We start from the raw sequence: 16,125 nt of genomic DNA on the forward strand, positions 1-16,125 counted from the left end.
GCTGAAGGCAGCACTAAGCCGCTGAGCCACCCAGGGATTCCCCCAGAGAATTGTTTTTAATAACAGATATGCAGCTATTATTATTTCCAGCTTTACTAAAGGAAACAAGTCCTGAGAGAAGTACATTATTTTCCACAGGTGTCATAACTTTTGTATTGCAGAACCAGGGAAGCTATGTGAGCTTCCTGATAAAATCCTCTGTCCTCATACCGCTTTTGTGGTAATCATAAATCTGGTTACCCAGTGCCTTTTCTCTGTCCTCTCCATTTCCCAGCCAAGGCTCTAATATCCATCTTTCCCTACTTCCCAGTTTTGCAATAATTTCTACTTGGCTCCTCATCTGTCTTTGGAAATTAAAAGCAACTTGATTTTTGGCTTCTGTCAGCAACTACACATGGTCCCTGACTTGTGATGGTTTGTCTTATAATATTTTGGCTTTTCTGTGGTGCAAAAGCGATACTCATTCAGTAGAAGCCATGCTTTCAGTTTGTTCTTTTCCCAGACTAGCTTTATGTGGTATGATGCTCCCCTGTGATGCTGGGCAGTGGCAGTAAGGCTCAGCTGCCATTCAGCCCTGTGATCATGATGGTAAACAACCAGTACATGTACAACCCTCCTGTACCCAGAAAGCCATTCTGTTTTTCACTTTGAGTATTGCATTCAATAAATCACATGGGATATTCAACACTTTATTATAAAATAAGCTTTATGTTAGATGACTTTGCCCAGCTTTAGGCTAATATTACATGTTCTGGGCACAATTAAGGGAGGCTAGGCTAAGCTATGATGTTTGGTAGGTTAGGTGTAAAAATGCATAAATATGTAATATTTTCAATATTTTCAACTGAGGATGGGGTTATGAGGATGTAACTCCATTGGAAGTTGAGGAAGATCTGTGCATGGTTAGACTTAGGAGCATTAAGAAATCTTATAAAAATAAACATCTTCCAGATCCCATAAGAATGGCCCATATATTTCAAGCGGTATTCAGCAAAGTCCAAGGACTCTATTTGAATCCGTTGTCAGTGAACTTTTGTCATAGTGAGTTTAGACCTCCATGTTCTTTTGCAACGAAGATGGTAAAGTAAAAGACTATGTGTCTTTGGGAGTAGCCTTCACCAGAATTTGCTTCAACTCAGAGAATGATCAGTTAATCAAATGCTTATTAAAACATTTCATTGTGGGGGATCCCTGGGTGGCGCAGCGGTTTGGCGCCTGCCTTTGGCCCAGGGCGCGATCTTGGAGACCCGGGATCGCATCCCACGTCGGGCTCCCGGTGCATGGAGCCTGCTTCTCCCTCTGCCTGTGTCTCTGCCTCTCTCTCTCTCTCTCTGTGACTATCATAAATAAATAAAAATTTTTTAAAAATTAAAAAAAAAAACATTTCATTGTGCCCAGCAGCTATACCCCACAGTGACAAACCCTCCCATTACTTGTCTCTGTAACTCTTGGTTGGTGACGTGTCATTCTGAAAGTCATCTTTCCTCTTCTGAGAATCACTGTCTTGACCACGTCTCCCAAAGATTCACAATCAACAAGTTGAGAGAAATTCTTAGTGTCTTTTTTTTTCAGTTGTCCTGCCTAACGGTCTGAGTCTCAAATGAGTACTTAAAATTCTAGTACTTTAAGGATGAAAAAATAGCAATCTAGTCCATTTTATATCCAATAAATACAGTATAATCATTTATAGATTTTAAGGCTGTGAAAGCTGATGGAACTTTCCAGGAAGGTGTTCACACTTGCATGCATAACCATGCTACTGCCTGTGAGTGAAAGGTTCGCCTCAGCCTCCACTATTTGCAATGAAAAAGAAAATCTCTTATGGTGGTTACTGGAAAGGAAAATTTAAGAAAAGTCCTTTTTTTATAGCATAGAAAGAAGAGCTGGTAAATTTTAGACAGAAAGTCACAAAATGATTTTACAGTAAAAGATGTGCTTTTTAGAGACGGTTGATTTAGACAGCCTGGAGAGGCAGACTTTGTTTTTGCATTAATTTCCTGGGCTTTTTATTTTGAAACTCTTGTACTGGGCCTGAATTATAAAAAGATAGGGAGTCCTTTGGATCAGAACAGCTTTTGGGCCCTGCAGGATACTGCTTGCTTGGGTGGGAATATCTCTGGAAATCCCAAAGGGCTCTCTCATATCTGCCAAGATCTTCAGTATGCTCAGGTGTTCACATAGAGAGGAAAGAATTAGAGCACCAGAGTTGGGAAGTTGTGCACATGATTTGGCCCCACTTCAATGAGATTTTACTCATGACGACTACCTGGTGGATAGGAAGGCAGTTATAAGTAGTAGTGAATATGTTTGGCCTCTTTTCAGGCCTCCGCCTGGATAGTAATTGGGCAGGGGCCTTACCATGCCTCTCGTCAAGGTCACGCTACTACACATTTCTGGCGCTTACCCATTCTATTCACCTCACCATTTATGGAGGGCCCCTGCTAGGCATTGGAGCTACAGAACTGCAGGAGAAGTCAGCCTTGTGCCATAGGGGTACAGTCGCAATATAGATGAGGTGAACAGTGAGGTAAGGCTGATGTGGTACACATAAGTTGACACTAACTGGAGAGGGATTCAGATAAGGTCCATTCACCCCTCTTGAGCATAGAGGCTGCCATTTTTTTCCTGCAGAATGTATCACTCTGAGCACTCTTTTGCCAGCTCTGCTTCACTTGGGAGATGATCGGGTAGTCCTTGAGGCCTTATAGAAGCATCAAAGCTGAGCTCTGTTTGGTAACTAGTGGATGCTCCTTTGCTCTTCTGTGCTCGGAGAGCATTTTGAAGGAAGTACAAGTTACCTACTGGCTGCCTGGTTTAACGGCTAATGTTGTCTTTTCTGTGGTGATGATACCCAGTTCATTGCAACTGACTGTTCTGAGAAAGGCATCACAGGATTTGGGTTCTGGTTCACTGTGACTCATGGGTGCATTGTCATGAACACACCCATGGTAATCCTAGGAGACACCATGGTATTTCCTATGGAGCATCTGATAACAGGCATCCCTCCCATACTAGGCATCAAGCTGTACATCCTCTTACCCCGTGCAGTGAATATATCACGGCCACCACTTCACCGGCACCGTCTCCCAGTCTCTTCACATTCTTTTAGCTGGCCATAAGTCCAGCTCTGATTTTTTTGCCTTGAGACCCCAGGGTTAAAATTATTCATGGAGGCTCTGGCCCTTCATTTCCTTCTGTAGTTTAAAGAAAGATGAGTTTCGCTTCCTCTGGCTATTTTCAGGAAGCAAGTTCTTAGATGTGAAGATGGCAAGAAATATTTCTCCCAGTTTGGCCTGACCAGCTGACCTACACTGACCTAAGTACAGCTTCAAGAATTCCATAATTCTTTGCAGTTGTGGCACAGATTCCTGCTGACCTCCCTAAAAAAATTTGAAACATTTAAGCTATTGTAATGAGGCAAAGTCTGCATAAGGCAGCAAGAATTAGGGGAAAGATTGAGCTCATTTTTTAGGCACATTCTTTTGAGAATCTACTATATGTTAGGTGGTACATACACTGTTCTGCCAGAGAGAACAGTGAGTACAACAGACAAAAAGTACGGAGAATTTATTTCTGGAACACTTTTAAAGAAAGGCAGTTGTACTTTCAGAATGTGAAATCCCTCGGGGAGCCATGTTTTGCTGATGGTAAGTAGAATATCAGTTCTGTATGCTTCTTTCTGAAATGCCTACAACAGTTTGGCTATTTTAATTTTCTTTGCAGTTCATTTGCTTAATTTGCACTGCCCTTGAAGAGAAAAAATTTCCTGAAAAATACCAATCTCAACAGAGTTTCCCTAAATTTTCTAAACTTCCAAATTAAAAGAAAAGATTAGCGAACTTTTGGAGCACCTGGGTGGCTCTGTTGGGTAAACATCTGCCTTTGGCTTGGGTCATGATCTTAGTGTCCTGGGATCGAGCCCCACATCTGATCAGAGGGGAGTTTGCTTCTCCCTCTGCTCCTGTCCCTCCCCAGTGCTCGTGCTCTCGCTTGCTCTCTCTCTCTCTCAAGTAAATTTAAAAAATCTTTAGAAGGTTAGTGAACTTTTTACTCTGTCTCAATCTTAAACATACACATTTAGCAAATAAATAAATATGTTTATTCTGTTACATGTAAGAGGAAGTCTTTCTTGTTAACTGCCTAAGATTTATTATCATCATTCTCCTTTCTAACATATTAACAAGTCAGGGAGCTCCTATTTTTGTTTCTACACAGTTATGTAAGTCTTTTTTGTATTAATTTGTAAGTTTTAGTTCTATTTGTAAAGAACAAGAGTCAGACTGGAACTAGTTCTTAAATAGCTACTCAATGCTCCTGTTGTTCATTTTATCATAAAAGTAGATTATGGGTCAGAACCTAAATTAATCTTCCTGTCTTTTTCTTAACCCACAACACCCTTAATTAGGAGAGGCCATTTCTTTGAACAATGTGTCTACACGTCTGTAGGAAACTTCCTCTTGAGTATTATGGTACACACAACACAGTAAGGCCTTTGAAATATACCTTACTGTGCTCACCTGGAAAGAGAGTAATGGGAGCCATACATTATACTCTTTCAACAAAGTAAGGAATGAATTTTTTAAAATCAATGTGGTTGTGTATAATAAAAATTGTTTTTTCATTTCCTTTGTAGCCCACTAGACGGTCTGCCAGATTGTCAGCGGTGAGTACTTTAGAATCCCCTGGCTATTAGTTCTTATGAGTCCATGTTCCCTCTGTTCAGGACAAAGCAGCAGAAGGAGGATTAAGGTGTTATGTCCCTTGAGTTTTTTTTATTTCCCTTTTGGAAATTACCCGAGTCACAACTTCTAGCAAATGTGACCAGCGTTGCCAAGTAATTCACTTGATCAGATACGTCCATGAAAAGTAGCGGCCAGCTGCGTTACCAAGAACATAACGCCCAGGAAGTTGTTGGATATTCCAGATCTCTGCAACAAAAGCAGCACATTAAGCCAAGTCCTACCCTTCTGATTCTACATACAATGTACTAAAGTAGACAACAGTCTCCGTGATACGTGCTTCCGTCAGAATGGGGTGGAGTTATCAAAATCCATGTGCATCATTTCAGAACCATAGAATCTTTGAAAAAGTAATCCACTTGGCCACTCAGAGTCTCCCTCTGTGGGTGAGGCCTGGGGAAGAGAAAGGGGTTAAGGTCATTAGAGCTGGGATGGGCAGGTGTGACCAAGCCTTGGCCATGAAGGTGCTTCAGCCCTTCTCACCGTAGTGTGCTCCTTGCTGGCTCTCATGCTTCTCCTTGCTGCCCTGCTCACATACAGTCCTCATTCTGCCAAGACAGGTGGTCAGCCTGGCTCTCTGCTGCATACTGAGATGTAGGGAGAAAGGCATTGGTTTCTTGGCTGCCAGGAGCTACTAGCTACTTTGGCCTTTAAGGAAGCATAGATATCATCCTCAGCCAACACCTGTGCAGGCACAGAGTGGGGAATCAATGCAGAAATGGCTATTTAGGGCACTCACAAGTTCAGAAGTATAGCCGAGTTTGAGTTGTGCAAGGCAGTATTTCACCTGAGTCCCAACCTAAGGAAGTAGTATTAGAGCCACCAGAAAGCTTAAGAGCTGGGAGATGTGTGTGTACACAGTTAAACTGGATTCTCCTGAAGCCCCTCAAGATGGTGTGCTCTGTTCAATATTAACTTTCACCGTGGTTCAATAGTTATATTTTAACTTTTGTTAAGCTTAACCGTAGATTATGCTACAAGCCATTGTAGTCCATGGATCTCTAGCCCACTAAGGAAGTAGTGTTTGTAAGGCAAATAAAACCCAAAACTTAAAGCATTTCCTGAGCACCATGAGCCAGCAGTAGAAGCACCTTCCACTGAGATCATTGCCCGTGCTGCTGACACAGAGCCGCCTCAGTGGCCAGTGGGAGCACAGCCTGCAAAACCCCATCCTTTCCTGTCGCATCAAAACACTTGAATGCTGAATCCGGGAGAGGTCTGTCTTACAGAATATACAGAAGAAAACTATTCACTGTAAATTGTGAAAACAAATACATGTTGATATAATATGTCAAAGCCTGAAATAAAATCTTTTAAATCCTGAAAACTTAGGAGCTATGCAAGCTGCTGTATTTGGGGAACAGACTACAGATTTAGGGTGGTAAGATTAATAAACACATCCCTTACTTCTCAAGCCCACTTTTCATTTTTTATGTGAAAAGTCATGTCTGACATCCAGTCTTCTGGAATTACACTGTCTACGGTTTTCCTTTTTGCCTTGAACAGGGCCAGAGGCAATATGAACCTGAACTACCTAGAGGCATTGGGGAGGAACGTGTATTTTTCTCCAAAGAGGGAGCCCTGGGCAGTGTCTTCCACTTTAAAGCCATTCTCCCTAGTGCTCAGAGAAATGAACACTTATTTTTTTCTAGCTTGATGAGAGAAATATCTGCCCTAAAATAGCTGTGGAAAACCAGAAACTTAACTATCTTCCCCCCATGTGCCACCCGGTCTCAAATACTCTGGCAAGCAGAAGAGGGCTGGAGCCCCACATGGAGGGGACCAGGGCCACAGGGCAGGCACTGCTCACAGCAGTGGGGAAGAGAACCACATGACTCAAGAGAAAAACAGTCACCTAGTGGACTCTTTGACTAAGTCTAAGAAAAATCTTAAACTTTGGGAGCTAACAGTGGACATTTTATTATCATAATCACATTCTTCATAAAAAGCTCTAGGGGCAAATGAGCCCAATGTCTGGGTGGGCAAGAGATTCTTCTCTCACCTTGAGCTGGCATTGGAGAGGATGAAAGTAAGAAGAAGCTTGGCTACAGAACTTGAAATCCACATCAGAGGTGGAAGGATGTGGAAATGATTTTGAAATACTTCACAGGCAGCAGTCTTCATTACCGGATGGGTTTTGCCTGCGATTGTGCTGTGATTTCTAGACTGTTGAGAAGGCCAGTGTGACTGAATTCATTGAGTCATTTGGCTGAGGGCCTGAGTCATTCCTCTCGCTGCTGTGCTGTGATCAAAGGAAGTACAGAGACATCAGAGATGGAAGCTTAAACCTGTTCCTGGAGAGCTACTCTGGATTGGGGAATAATGAGTCGGCTTTTAAATCTCACCTGCTGTTCACTTGAGAACCCAGGATGAAAATAGTTATGAAACGCACAGATCTTTATGCTGTTACCTGATGCTGAAAATAGAATGAAATATTTTTACATGAACAGAATCATAGTCAAAATGGACTGCCGTCTTTTGCAGTCTTAATTGTGTTTCTTTTGGTCCTGACGGTTGCCTCTTTCAGTATTTGTATAATTTAATTTATCTTTGCAGAAACCCGCTCCACCCAAACCTGAACCTAAACCAAGAAAAACATCTGCTAAGGTAAGAGGTGCTCCCTCCCCCCATGTTGGCCTTTTAAACAATGAATAACTTATAATCCCATATCTACAGATCATCCAAGGAAAGATCACATATACTGTTTCAGGCTAAATGTACCAACTAGAAAAGTGTCACCATTGTTACAGTCTTTCTCAAAAGCCATAAAGCACATGCTTTACCAGGAACATGTTTCCCATTTGGTCAGTAAAGGTGAAGAAAGTCAGAGCATGTTGCTCCAAGAAGCCTCATATCCAGGAGGGGTTTGGTAGCAGCACACAGTTCACATGGTGGTTCAGAAAGCATGAGGCTGGGCCCTGGCGCCACAGCCACCAGCAGCTCCAGAGACTTGGGGAAGGGATCTGACTTCTACAACTGGTCTTAGGCTAGTCTGATGACTCATCTATAATAATTAATACTAGCAAATAATTAATATCAGCAAACATTTATGTGGCCTGACTATGCCAGACCCTGTTCTAATTGCTTTTCTTATGAAGCCCTCATATCAGTCCTACACATATCCGGTTTTACAAGTGAGAAAACAAGCACAGAATTAAGAAACTTTTCCCAAATAGCTTTTCTGTGCTCTGCCCTTCAGAGCATTGTTGTGAATTATTTGAAACTACGTGCGTTTGGGAAGCGCTGGGTGGCTCAGTCGGTTAAGTGTCTGCCTTCGGCTCAGGTCATGATCCCAGGCTCCTGGGGTCAAGCCCCACGTCGGGCTTCCTGGCCCAGAGGGGAGTCTGCTTCTCCCTCTGCCTCTCCCCTTGCTCATGCTCTCTCTCTCTCTCTCTCTCTCTCACTCTCTCTCTCTCTCAAATAAAATCTTTTTTAAAAAAGAACTAGGTGTATTTGTGGCATGAGTAGATGATTCTGAAGCAGAACTACTTCTTTGGCTTTCTCTTAAAATCAGGAACTTTTCTTCACATAGGACTTCATTTTCAAGCATTTTCTCAACCTTCTCGTCCCTCTGAGGCCCTCATCCCCAGGTGAAGCTGGCTTCCCTGGCTTCTGCCTCCTTCTTCAGTTGCCACTGCTGCTCTCCACGGCAGAACCACTTCTCTGTAGCGAGAGAGGAGGTCCACTGAACAAGTACACGAGGAGAATCATCATTTTTTCCCCCAGAAGAGAAAGTCAGTGGACAATCTGAGCAGCCCGTTAACATTCTCATAGAGCGTCAGTGTAACTCACCGCAGCCCTGCAGAACTGGCTTCCCCTTCGTCCTGAAAGCCACCGCACCGCGTTGGCCATGGTTGCACTCGGCCTTGTGTTTGGACGAGGCCGACTGATTCTCATTGACCCCACACCCTGTCTAACATGCTTTGTCTCCCTGTGCTTTGACCCTCTGTTAGAAAGAACCGGGAACAAAAATTAACAAAGGTGCTAAAGGGAAGAAGGAGGAAAAGCAAGAAGCTGGAAAGGAAGGTACTGCACCATCTGAAAATGGTGAAACTAAAGCTGAAGAGGTACTTTCCATAAATACCTCCCACTGATTGACTCAGTGTCTAAAAAGAAATTGCTCAATGCTTCAGCCGGTGATAGCACGTTCATAATGTCTCTTTTTATTGCCCGCAATGTTATTGCAGATCCACATCTCTCGCTCAACTGTTAATGTCTCAACCTCCAGAGGTACCCCACCCAGCACACTGTCAGTAAAGGGGCAGATTGAAACAGTGAGAGTTAAGGGTACAGTAGAAAATTCTGCATGTTTGCAGTGACTAGAAGCAGATAGTAGTGTGGTGTTTTTTATTAGAAACAGTGGGAGCTTGCAGGTAAAGCTTCTGTGGCTGTTTGAAAAGCAGAAAGCAATAAATGCAGCAAAGTGTTCGCATACTATATTCCTGCCTTGTCTGTTTTACATCCAGAGTTGAAATAGGTTTTGCAATAGAGCTGCTAAAAAACAGGTGTTCAAAGTGTGTGTGTTGGTTGGGTGGACTTTTTCTTTGGCTTCTAGTAGCTTTAATAGTAACTGTCTCTATTTTTTTCCCTTTTTCACAGGCACAGAAAACTGAATCTGTAGATAACAAGGGAGAATGAATTGTCGTGAAAATTCGGGGTTGATTTTATGTACCTCTTGGGGCAACTTTTAAAAGCTATTTTTACCAAGTATTTTGTAAATGCTAATTTTTTAGGATTCTACTAGTTGGCATACAAAAATATATAAGGATGGACATTTTATCTTCTCATAGTCGTGCTTTTTGGAAATTTCCATCATCCTCAAGTAAAATAAATATCAGTTTGATATTGGAAGCTGTGTGTAAGATTGATTCAGCATTCCACGTGCTTGCTTTAAAATTTGAGTCTTGTGCGTACTGTGGTGTTTTTACTGTGCGTATTTAAATTTTTCACGCAGTTTTTCTAGAGCAATAATCAGTGGTGCTTTTGTACCTAGGTTTTATGTGATTTTAATGAAACATGGATAGTTGTGGCCACCTGCTGACTATTTGTGGTTTAAAATAAAAGGTTTTCTTGCCTGCAAAATACCTGCTTCTTAGTAGTGTCTTTACTAAACTTGGGTAATGTTTCATTTTGTTGTTGCAGAACATGTGAAGAATATTTACAGTTTGTGCTATAATGGTAACTCTAATAAGTCACACAGGCTTATTTCTTCATTGTTGGGCCTTTAAAACTATTATTACTTTAACAAAACCATCTATGGATGCTAGTGTGGAAGAATTAATCTAAAACATCTGATGCCAGGGATGCCTGGTGGCTCAACAGTTTAGTGCATGCCTTCAGCCCAGGGCATGATCCCAGGGTCCTGGGATCGAGTCTCACATCAGGCTCCCCTCAGGGAGCCTGCTTTTCCCTCTGTCTACGTCTCTGCCTCTCTCTCTCTCTCTCTCTTTCTCTCTGTCTCTCATGAATAAATAAATAAAATATTTAAAAAATAAAACACCTGATACCAGAAGTGGTCAGCAATGATCACCATATAATAAACTTAATAAAACACTACTTTTTAAAGGTCTTCATAAACAGAATAGAGTTCTGTTAAACCAGAGCTGTGAAAAACCATAAACTAGGGCTGATCCTTAAAAATCTGTCACTTCCAAAATATACTAAATCACATTTTACTAAAATACTTTCTCATTAGAGAGGACTTCACCACTTTGAAAACTCTTCACCCAGCATGATATTTTAGTCTTGCATCAACTGGAGAAAGGAGGTGGCATAGGTAATATCAAAGCTCCTTTCTAGCTAAGAAATAGGGACTTGGATGTATATGCCTTCAGGAATGAGAAAAATCAGGATTCGAACCTGGTCTTTTGAATTTTAAACATAGCCTGTCTTGGTCTCTTCAGACTGCTGTAACAAAATACTACAGTTTGGGCGTCTTATAAACAAGAGGAACTTTTTTCTCACACTTCTGGACACAAGATCTAAGCTTCAGGTCTCAGCATGGTTAGGTGGAGGCCGTCTTTCAGCTTCTAAGCCTTCCCACTGTGTCCTCCCATAGCAGAAGGGGCTAGGTTGCTCTCCAGAACTTCCTAAGGGTTGTAATTCCATTCATGAGAGCTCCACCCTCATGGAAGCACCTCCCAAAGGCCCCCATCATCTTGGGAGGTAGGAACTTGCAAGCATAGGAACTTGCAAACATTCAGATTATACCAGACCTTCTTTCTGAAAGGACACAAGAGTGCCAGGAACAGAAGAACAACTACTTTGTAAATGTAATTTTTTGTCCTACATTCCTGAGAAGTTTGGAGACTGCATGAGCACCCCCAGGAAAGCTGAATTCTGGGGATTCCTCTAAGATGAAGACTTGAATCTTTTAAGATGAAAAGTAGCACTAGCACCTGCACTGCTCAGAGACTTGCAACAAGGCTCTTGTTCCTCAGGGTCTTAGCGTTTATTGGAGGGCTCAGAACTTGTGTCATTATCCCAAGTCTGTTGTGAATTAGCAGCGTTTACGGCCATATTATATGCAAAATAATCTTGTTCATAGTTAGTTTTTGGCTTCTGATTATGAAATGTACCTTAATTTGTGTTGGACACACTGAACAAAGGGAAATAGCTGATATCCTGTGAATACTTAAAATATTTTCAGTGTGCCACCAGTACACAGTTCAGCTATAGTGCTAGCTTGCTTCCAAATTACAAATGCAGCATAAACTTCACAGGTCTTCTTTTTAAACAATGACAAAAATGCTACAGGTGATTTTTTTAAAAATAAACATAATAGTACATAGAGAAGTCAAAGTCCTCCCTTCTCCCATTCTTGTGTCCTAGAAGTAGCACCACACACCATTTTCTCTGGGACTGTGTGTATATATAGTTGTGAATGTGCATGCATATGCACACACATATCCACACATAATTTTTAAAGGAGAGAATATATACATTCTATTTTGAACTTCAATAAATTATAATTCGAGATAAAAATTATTTCTAATACTGCAGTGCTGCCAATGATACTGCAATAAACATTCTTGTACACAAAGCTTTTGCCTACTTAGATATTTCTACTCAACTAAATAATTTCTTAGAAGTGGAATATCTGAATTAAAGGGAATGTACATTTGGCATTTTGACTATTGCCAAAAAGTTGTACCCATCCACTTCCATCAACGGCACATAAATGTCATCTTTTCTTAACCTTTGCCAGCACTCTTATTTTGGTCAGCCTAGTAAATGAAAATAATGCCTCACTGCTTTAAGTTTAGATTTACCACTAGTAAAATTGAGCTTTTCATATATTTAATGGTCATTTGAGTTTCTTCTGTGAATTATGATGTTTTTCTACTTTTGGGGATTAGAGTGTTTTAATTCATTCACACACACACACAAAAAAAATCATTACAGTGACCATTGATGCTGTTACTTTTTTTCAAACATGCAAAGATCAGGGATTCTTAGGTCATTGGTATGCATCTATTAAAGTTTATGGGTATTGGGATGTCTGGGTGGCTCAGTCGGTTAAGCTTCTGACTCTTGATCTCAGCTCAGGTCTTGATCTCAGGGTCATGAGTTCAAGACCCTCATTGGGCTCCACACTGAGCATGAAGACTTTTTTGAAAATAAATAAATAAGCCTATTTTTAAAATAAATAAATAACAAGCTTTATGAGTATTATCATTATCACATTAACAAGGTGAGAGAATACGGTAGAGCAGACAACTACCAAAATAACATAAGAGCCTCAGTTTTGTTCCCCAAAATTTGCTCTGATGGATACACTGCCTGCAAACAGATGGAAGTTTTGGTCATACCCATGAGTGCCACATTGCTTATCCCAACAGTGAATTTACATATTAGAAAGTTGCCTCCTTCTTCATAACACCTGTCTGCTAATCTGATGGGAAATCATAACCGTATGAGTCTACAATGATTCATCTGAGTCATGGGCATCTCCTATAGTTAAGCCGTGTAACTTGTGTGATCATATATGCTAGTCCTAATATTCTCCCTGGAGTTGGCCCCAAGGATTGTGGTAGAATTAGAGTGGGCTATGTGAGCAAGCAGCCCTGAAATTCCCATTTTTAAGTTACGTGAAAAGATCATCTGAAAGTCAAGAGCATTGGTCCAATTAATTAGGTGAATTGTTCCATAAGATCTTGAATGTATATTTACATACTTAAGGAATTTGAAACAAGATTATGAAACAAAGGCTTTTTTCCTGTCCCCAAATCTTAGGGGACTTCACTTTTGGCTTGAGGTACAATTGTTATCCCTTTTGCCAATCCTAGCAGGCATAGGGAAGTCATTTCAACTTTTAGTCATCACATATGCTAACATGTCTTCTGAATGCTTTTCACTTAATCATGAGTTCCAAACATTTATTATCATTTTCTATTTATTATTTTATGTAAAACATTTATTTAAAATCTCCCAGATTCATTTTAATGATTAAGATAATAATAAATAGTCACAATTTGTGATAAGTACTTTACATAAATTAATTTGGGAGAAAACTTGTGAATTCTGTGTTATTTTAATGTTCTCATCCTTAAGTAATAACCAACCCCATTTTCCAATGCCAAATAGAGTTCAGGCTTATTTAAAACTGCAGAGAACTCTGTGACTACCTCTCCTTCATGAGAGAAGAGAAAGTCTTCGAAATCCTATTTTTAAAATGATACTTATATATAAACTTTATGACTTTGAATTAAGCAATGGCTTATTAGGTATGACACCAAAAGTACAAGCAAAAAATTAGTAACACAAAAATTTCAAGAAAGAAAAAAGCCACAGAATGGGAGAAAATATTTGTAAACCATGACCCTTATGATCAGATTAGACCCTTACCTAATAAGGGTCTAATATCTAGACTATGTAAGGAACTCTTACAATCCCAAAATAAACACTGGCGAAAGATTTGAAAGATGTTTCTCCAAAAACGTACATCAATAGCCAATGTGCAAATAAAAGGATGCTCAACAATTAGTAATTAGGAAAATGTGAACCAAACGATTATAAGATACCATTTTACATGCAGTAGGATGACTTTTAAAAAATGGAAAATAGCAAATATTGGAGAAGAAGTGGAGAAATTGAAGCCTTTTCTTCATTGCTGGTGGGAATGTAAAATGATGCAATCTACAAAAAACAGATGGGAAGCTCCTCAAAATGTTAAACAGAGTTACAATATGACCCAGTAATTGCACTCCTAGGTATATGTACCCTAAAGAATGGAAAACAAATGTTCACACAAAAGATTGTATGTGAATGTGTATAATGGCATTATTTATAATAGCCAAAAACTGGAAACAATCCTGATGTCCATTAATTGATGAGTGCATAAACAAAATATAGTTAAGTATATCCATACACTGGAAAATTATTCAGTCAAGAAAAGGAATGAAGTACTGATATTTTACCACATGGATGAACCTTGAAAACACCAGGCTAAGTGAAAGAAGGCAGTCACCCCAAACCACTGATTATATGTGTCTGAAAGGTCCAAAATGGCAAACTCATAGAGGTAGAAAGTAGGTACATGGTTACCAGGCACTGGAGGGAGCAGAGAGAGGGAAATGACTACTAATGGGTACAGTTTCTTTTTTGGAGTGATGACAGTGTTCTAAGAATAGTGGTAATGGTTGCACAACCTTGTAAATGTACCAAAACCCACAGAGGTCTACACTTAGAGATGACATTTGCAAGGCTACATGAAGGCATAGGACTTAGAATCAGGAGGTTTGATTTTAAATCTCAGCCTTGTCTCACTAATTGTGTGAACCCTGATGCATCATTTAACTTCTGCCTCTCAATTTCTTATCCTCAAAATAGATTCAAAATAGAATTAATATCTGTTTGACAAAGCTGTCGGGATCGAATGAGATAGTCACTGTGAAATCACTTAGCGCAATGCCTACAATACAGTAGGTTTTCCATAGATGCCAACTGAATTGAAATTGGATGAATACAAATGAGCCAAGTAGGCTTTGATGAGCATATATCATGTGTGTTCATGTTAGACAGTCAGCCTGCATTCAGTCTCCTTTGAACAATGCAAAAGGAGCAATCGTGCTCCACTTAGTGTGTAATGGCTAAACTAATAAACCCAAACCAGACTGCCTAGGTTCAGATCCTCATATCCTTTTTACTCATTGGCTATGTGACCATGGACAAATGACTCAGGCTCTCTCTACTCTGTAAATCTTTAAGTTCCCATCTGTAGACGGAAATAAAACTAGTACCTACCATTTAGGGTGTTAATAAATGCTAATGGTACAAAGTAATTGTTCAGGAAGTATTATATTTGGTCAAAACATGGAGTAGATGAAATGTTAGAACGTTGAAGGAAGGGAACATTGTCTCATTTTCCTTTGTGACACATAGAGAGGCCCAGTTAATATTTGTTGAACCAAATGTGATCTTCCAGAAGCATGGAAGAACCAAGTTCAGGGCTGTTACCATTGCTATATCCATCTCCAAATTAAGCTAATTACATGGTATAAATCAAATATATAAATCACAGTCCTGTCCAGTCTTCCCTGAAATTAACATAAAAATTAAACTATTTTTATTTCACTTAGTTTGTATTTAAGCTAATGCCTTTTAAAACACCAATACCATTAACTTTAAGAACATTTTTCTGTTAGTTGTGATATTATTCTTATAGCAATACTTGTTTAAACCTATGTACTCACATACTTTTAATTTAGACCCAACTTCAATTCTCTAGAAAAATACACCATGATATGCAATACCTTTATTTCTACATCACAAAGCACTTAACACTTAAACAGGGAATATTCATTTAGAGATAAGTACACCTGGACCTAGGTTAATGAGTCTTGTTGAATTCCTTGAAGCCAAATCATCAACTCTGAATATGGGAAGAATCCCTGAGGTCTAGCTCCTCCCTGATGTGCCTTAGATTCCCCTTTATAGCAGGACCAGCAAAGAGTTCCTCAGACTTATATCTGGTCATAAAGGAGTTATCTCTCAAACATCTCCAAGACTTAAAGTGTACTTTTTTTATTGCTGAACCCAGAACTATTTCTTGCACCTTTCACCTATTGATCCCAGTTCCACCAGGACCCAGACACATAGGACTGATTCTTCCCCCCAGTAGTCCCTCAAACATCTGAAAACATCTATTATATTGCCTCAGAAACACATTTTGGTCTCTCACACCCATCCTTATAGATTATGGTCATAGGACATAGATCTGTTTTTCTTTTTAAGATTTTATTTATTAATGTGACTGAAAGAGAGATCACAAGCAAGGGGGAGTGGCAGGCAAAGGCAGAGGGAGAAGCAGGCTCCCCACTCAGCAGGGAGCCCAATGTGGGGCTCGATCCCAGGGCCCTGGGATCGTGACCTGAGCCAAAGGCAG

At 40.2% G+C, this 16,125-nt stretch overlaps 1 protein-coding gene across 4 annotated transcripts in view; it reads left to right on the forward strand.

Annotated features, from left to right (window-relative positions):
- The window catches only part of HMGN3 (high mobility group nucleosomal binding domain 3), a 31,883-nt gene extending 22,062 nt beyond the window's left edge, over positions 1–9,821 (forward strand). The window contains exons 3-7 of one of the 4 annotated variants that reach the window (XM_041765250.1): positions 4,634–4,663; positions 7,296–7,346; positions 8,693–8,806; positions 8,927–9,013; positions 9,339–9,821. In XM_041765250.1, the coding sequence (XP_041621184.1) occupies positions 4,634–4,663; positions 7,296–7,346; positions 8,693–8,806; positions 8,927–9,013; positions 9,339–9,377 (321 nt within the window). In that variant the 3' untranslated portion in view covers positions 9,378–9,821. Of the gene's footprint in view, positions 1–4,633; positions 4,664–7,295; positions 7,347–8,692; positions 8,807–8,926 lie in introns of all 4 variants that reach the window. The other 3 variants (XM_041765262.1, XM_041765242.1, XM_041765272.1) reach the window with 3 other exon arrangements.
- Positions 9,822–16,125: the final 6,304 nt, after the last annotated feature.

This window comes from Vulpes lagopus, chromosome 1 (assembly GCF_018345385.1).
Source record: "Vulpes lagopus strain Blue_001 chromosome 1, ASM1834538v1, whole genome shotgun sequence".
Lineage (NCBI taxonomy): Eukaryota > Metazoa > Chordata > Mammalia > Carnivora > Canidae > Vulpes > Vulpes lagopus.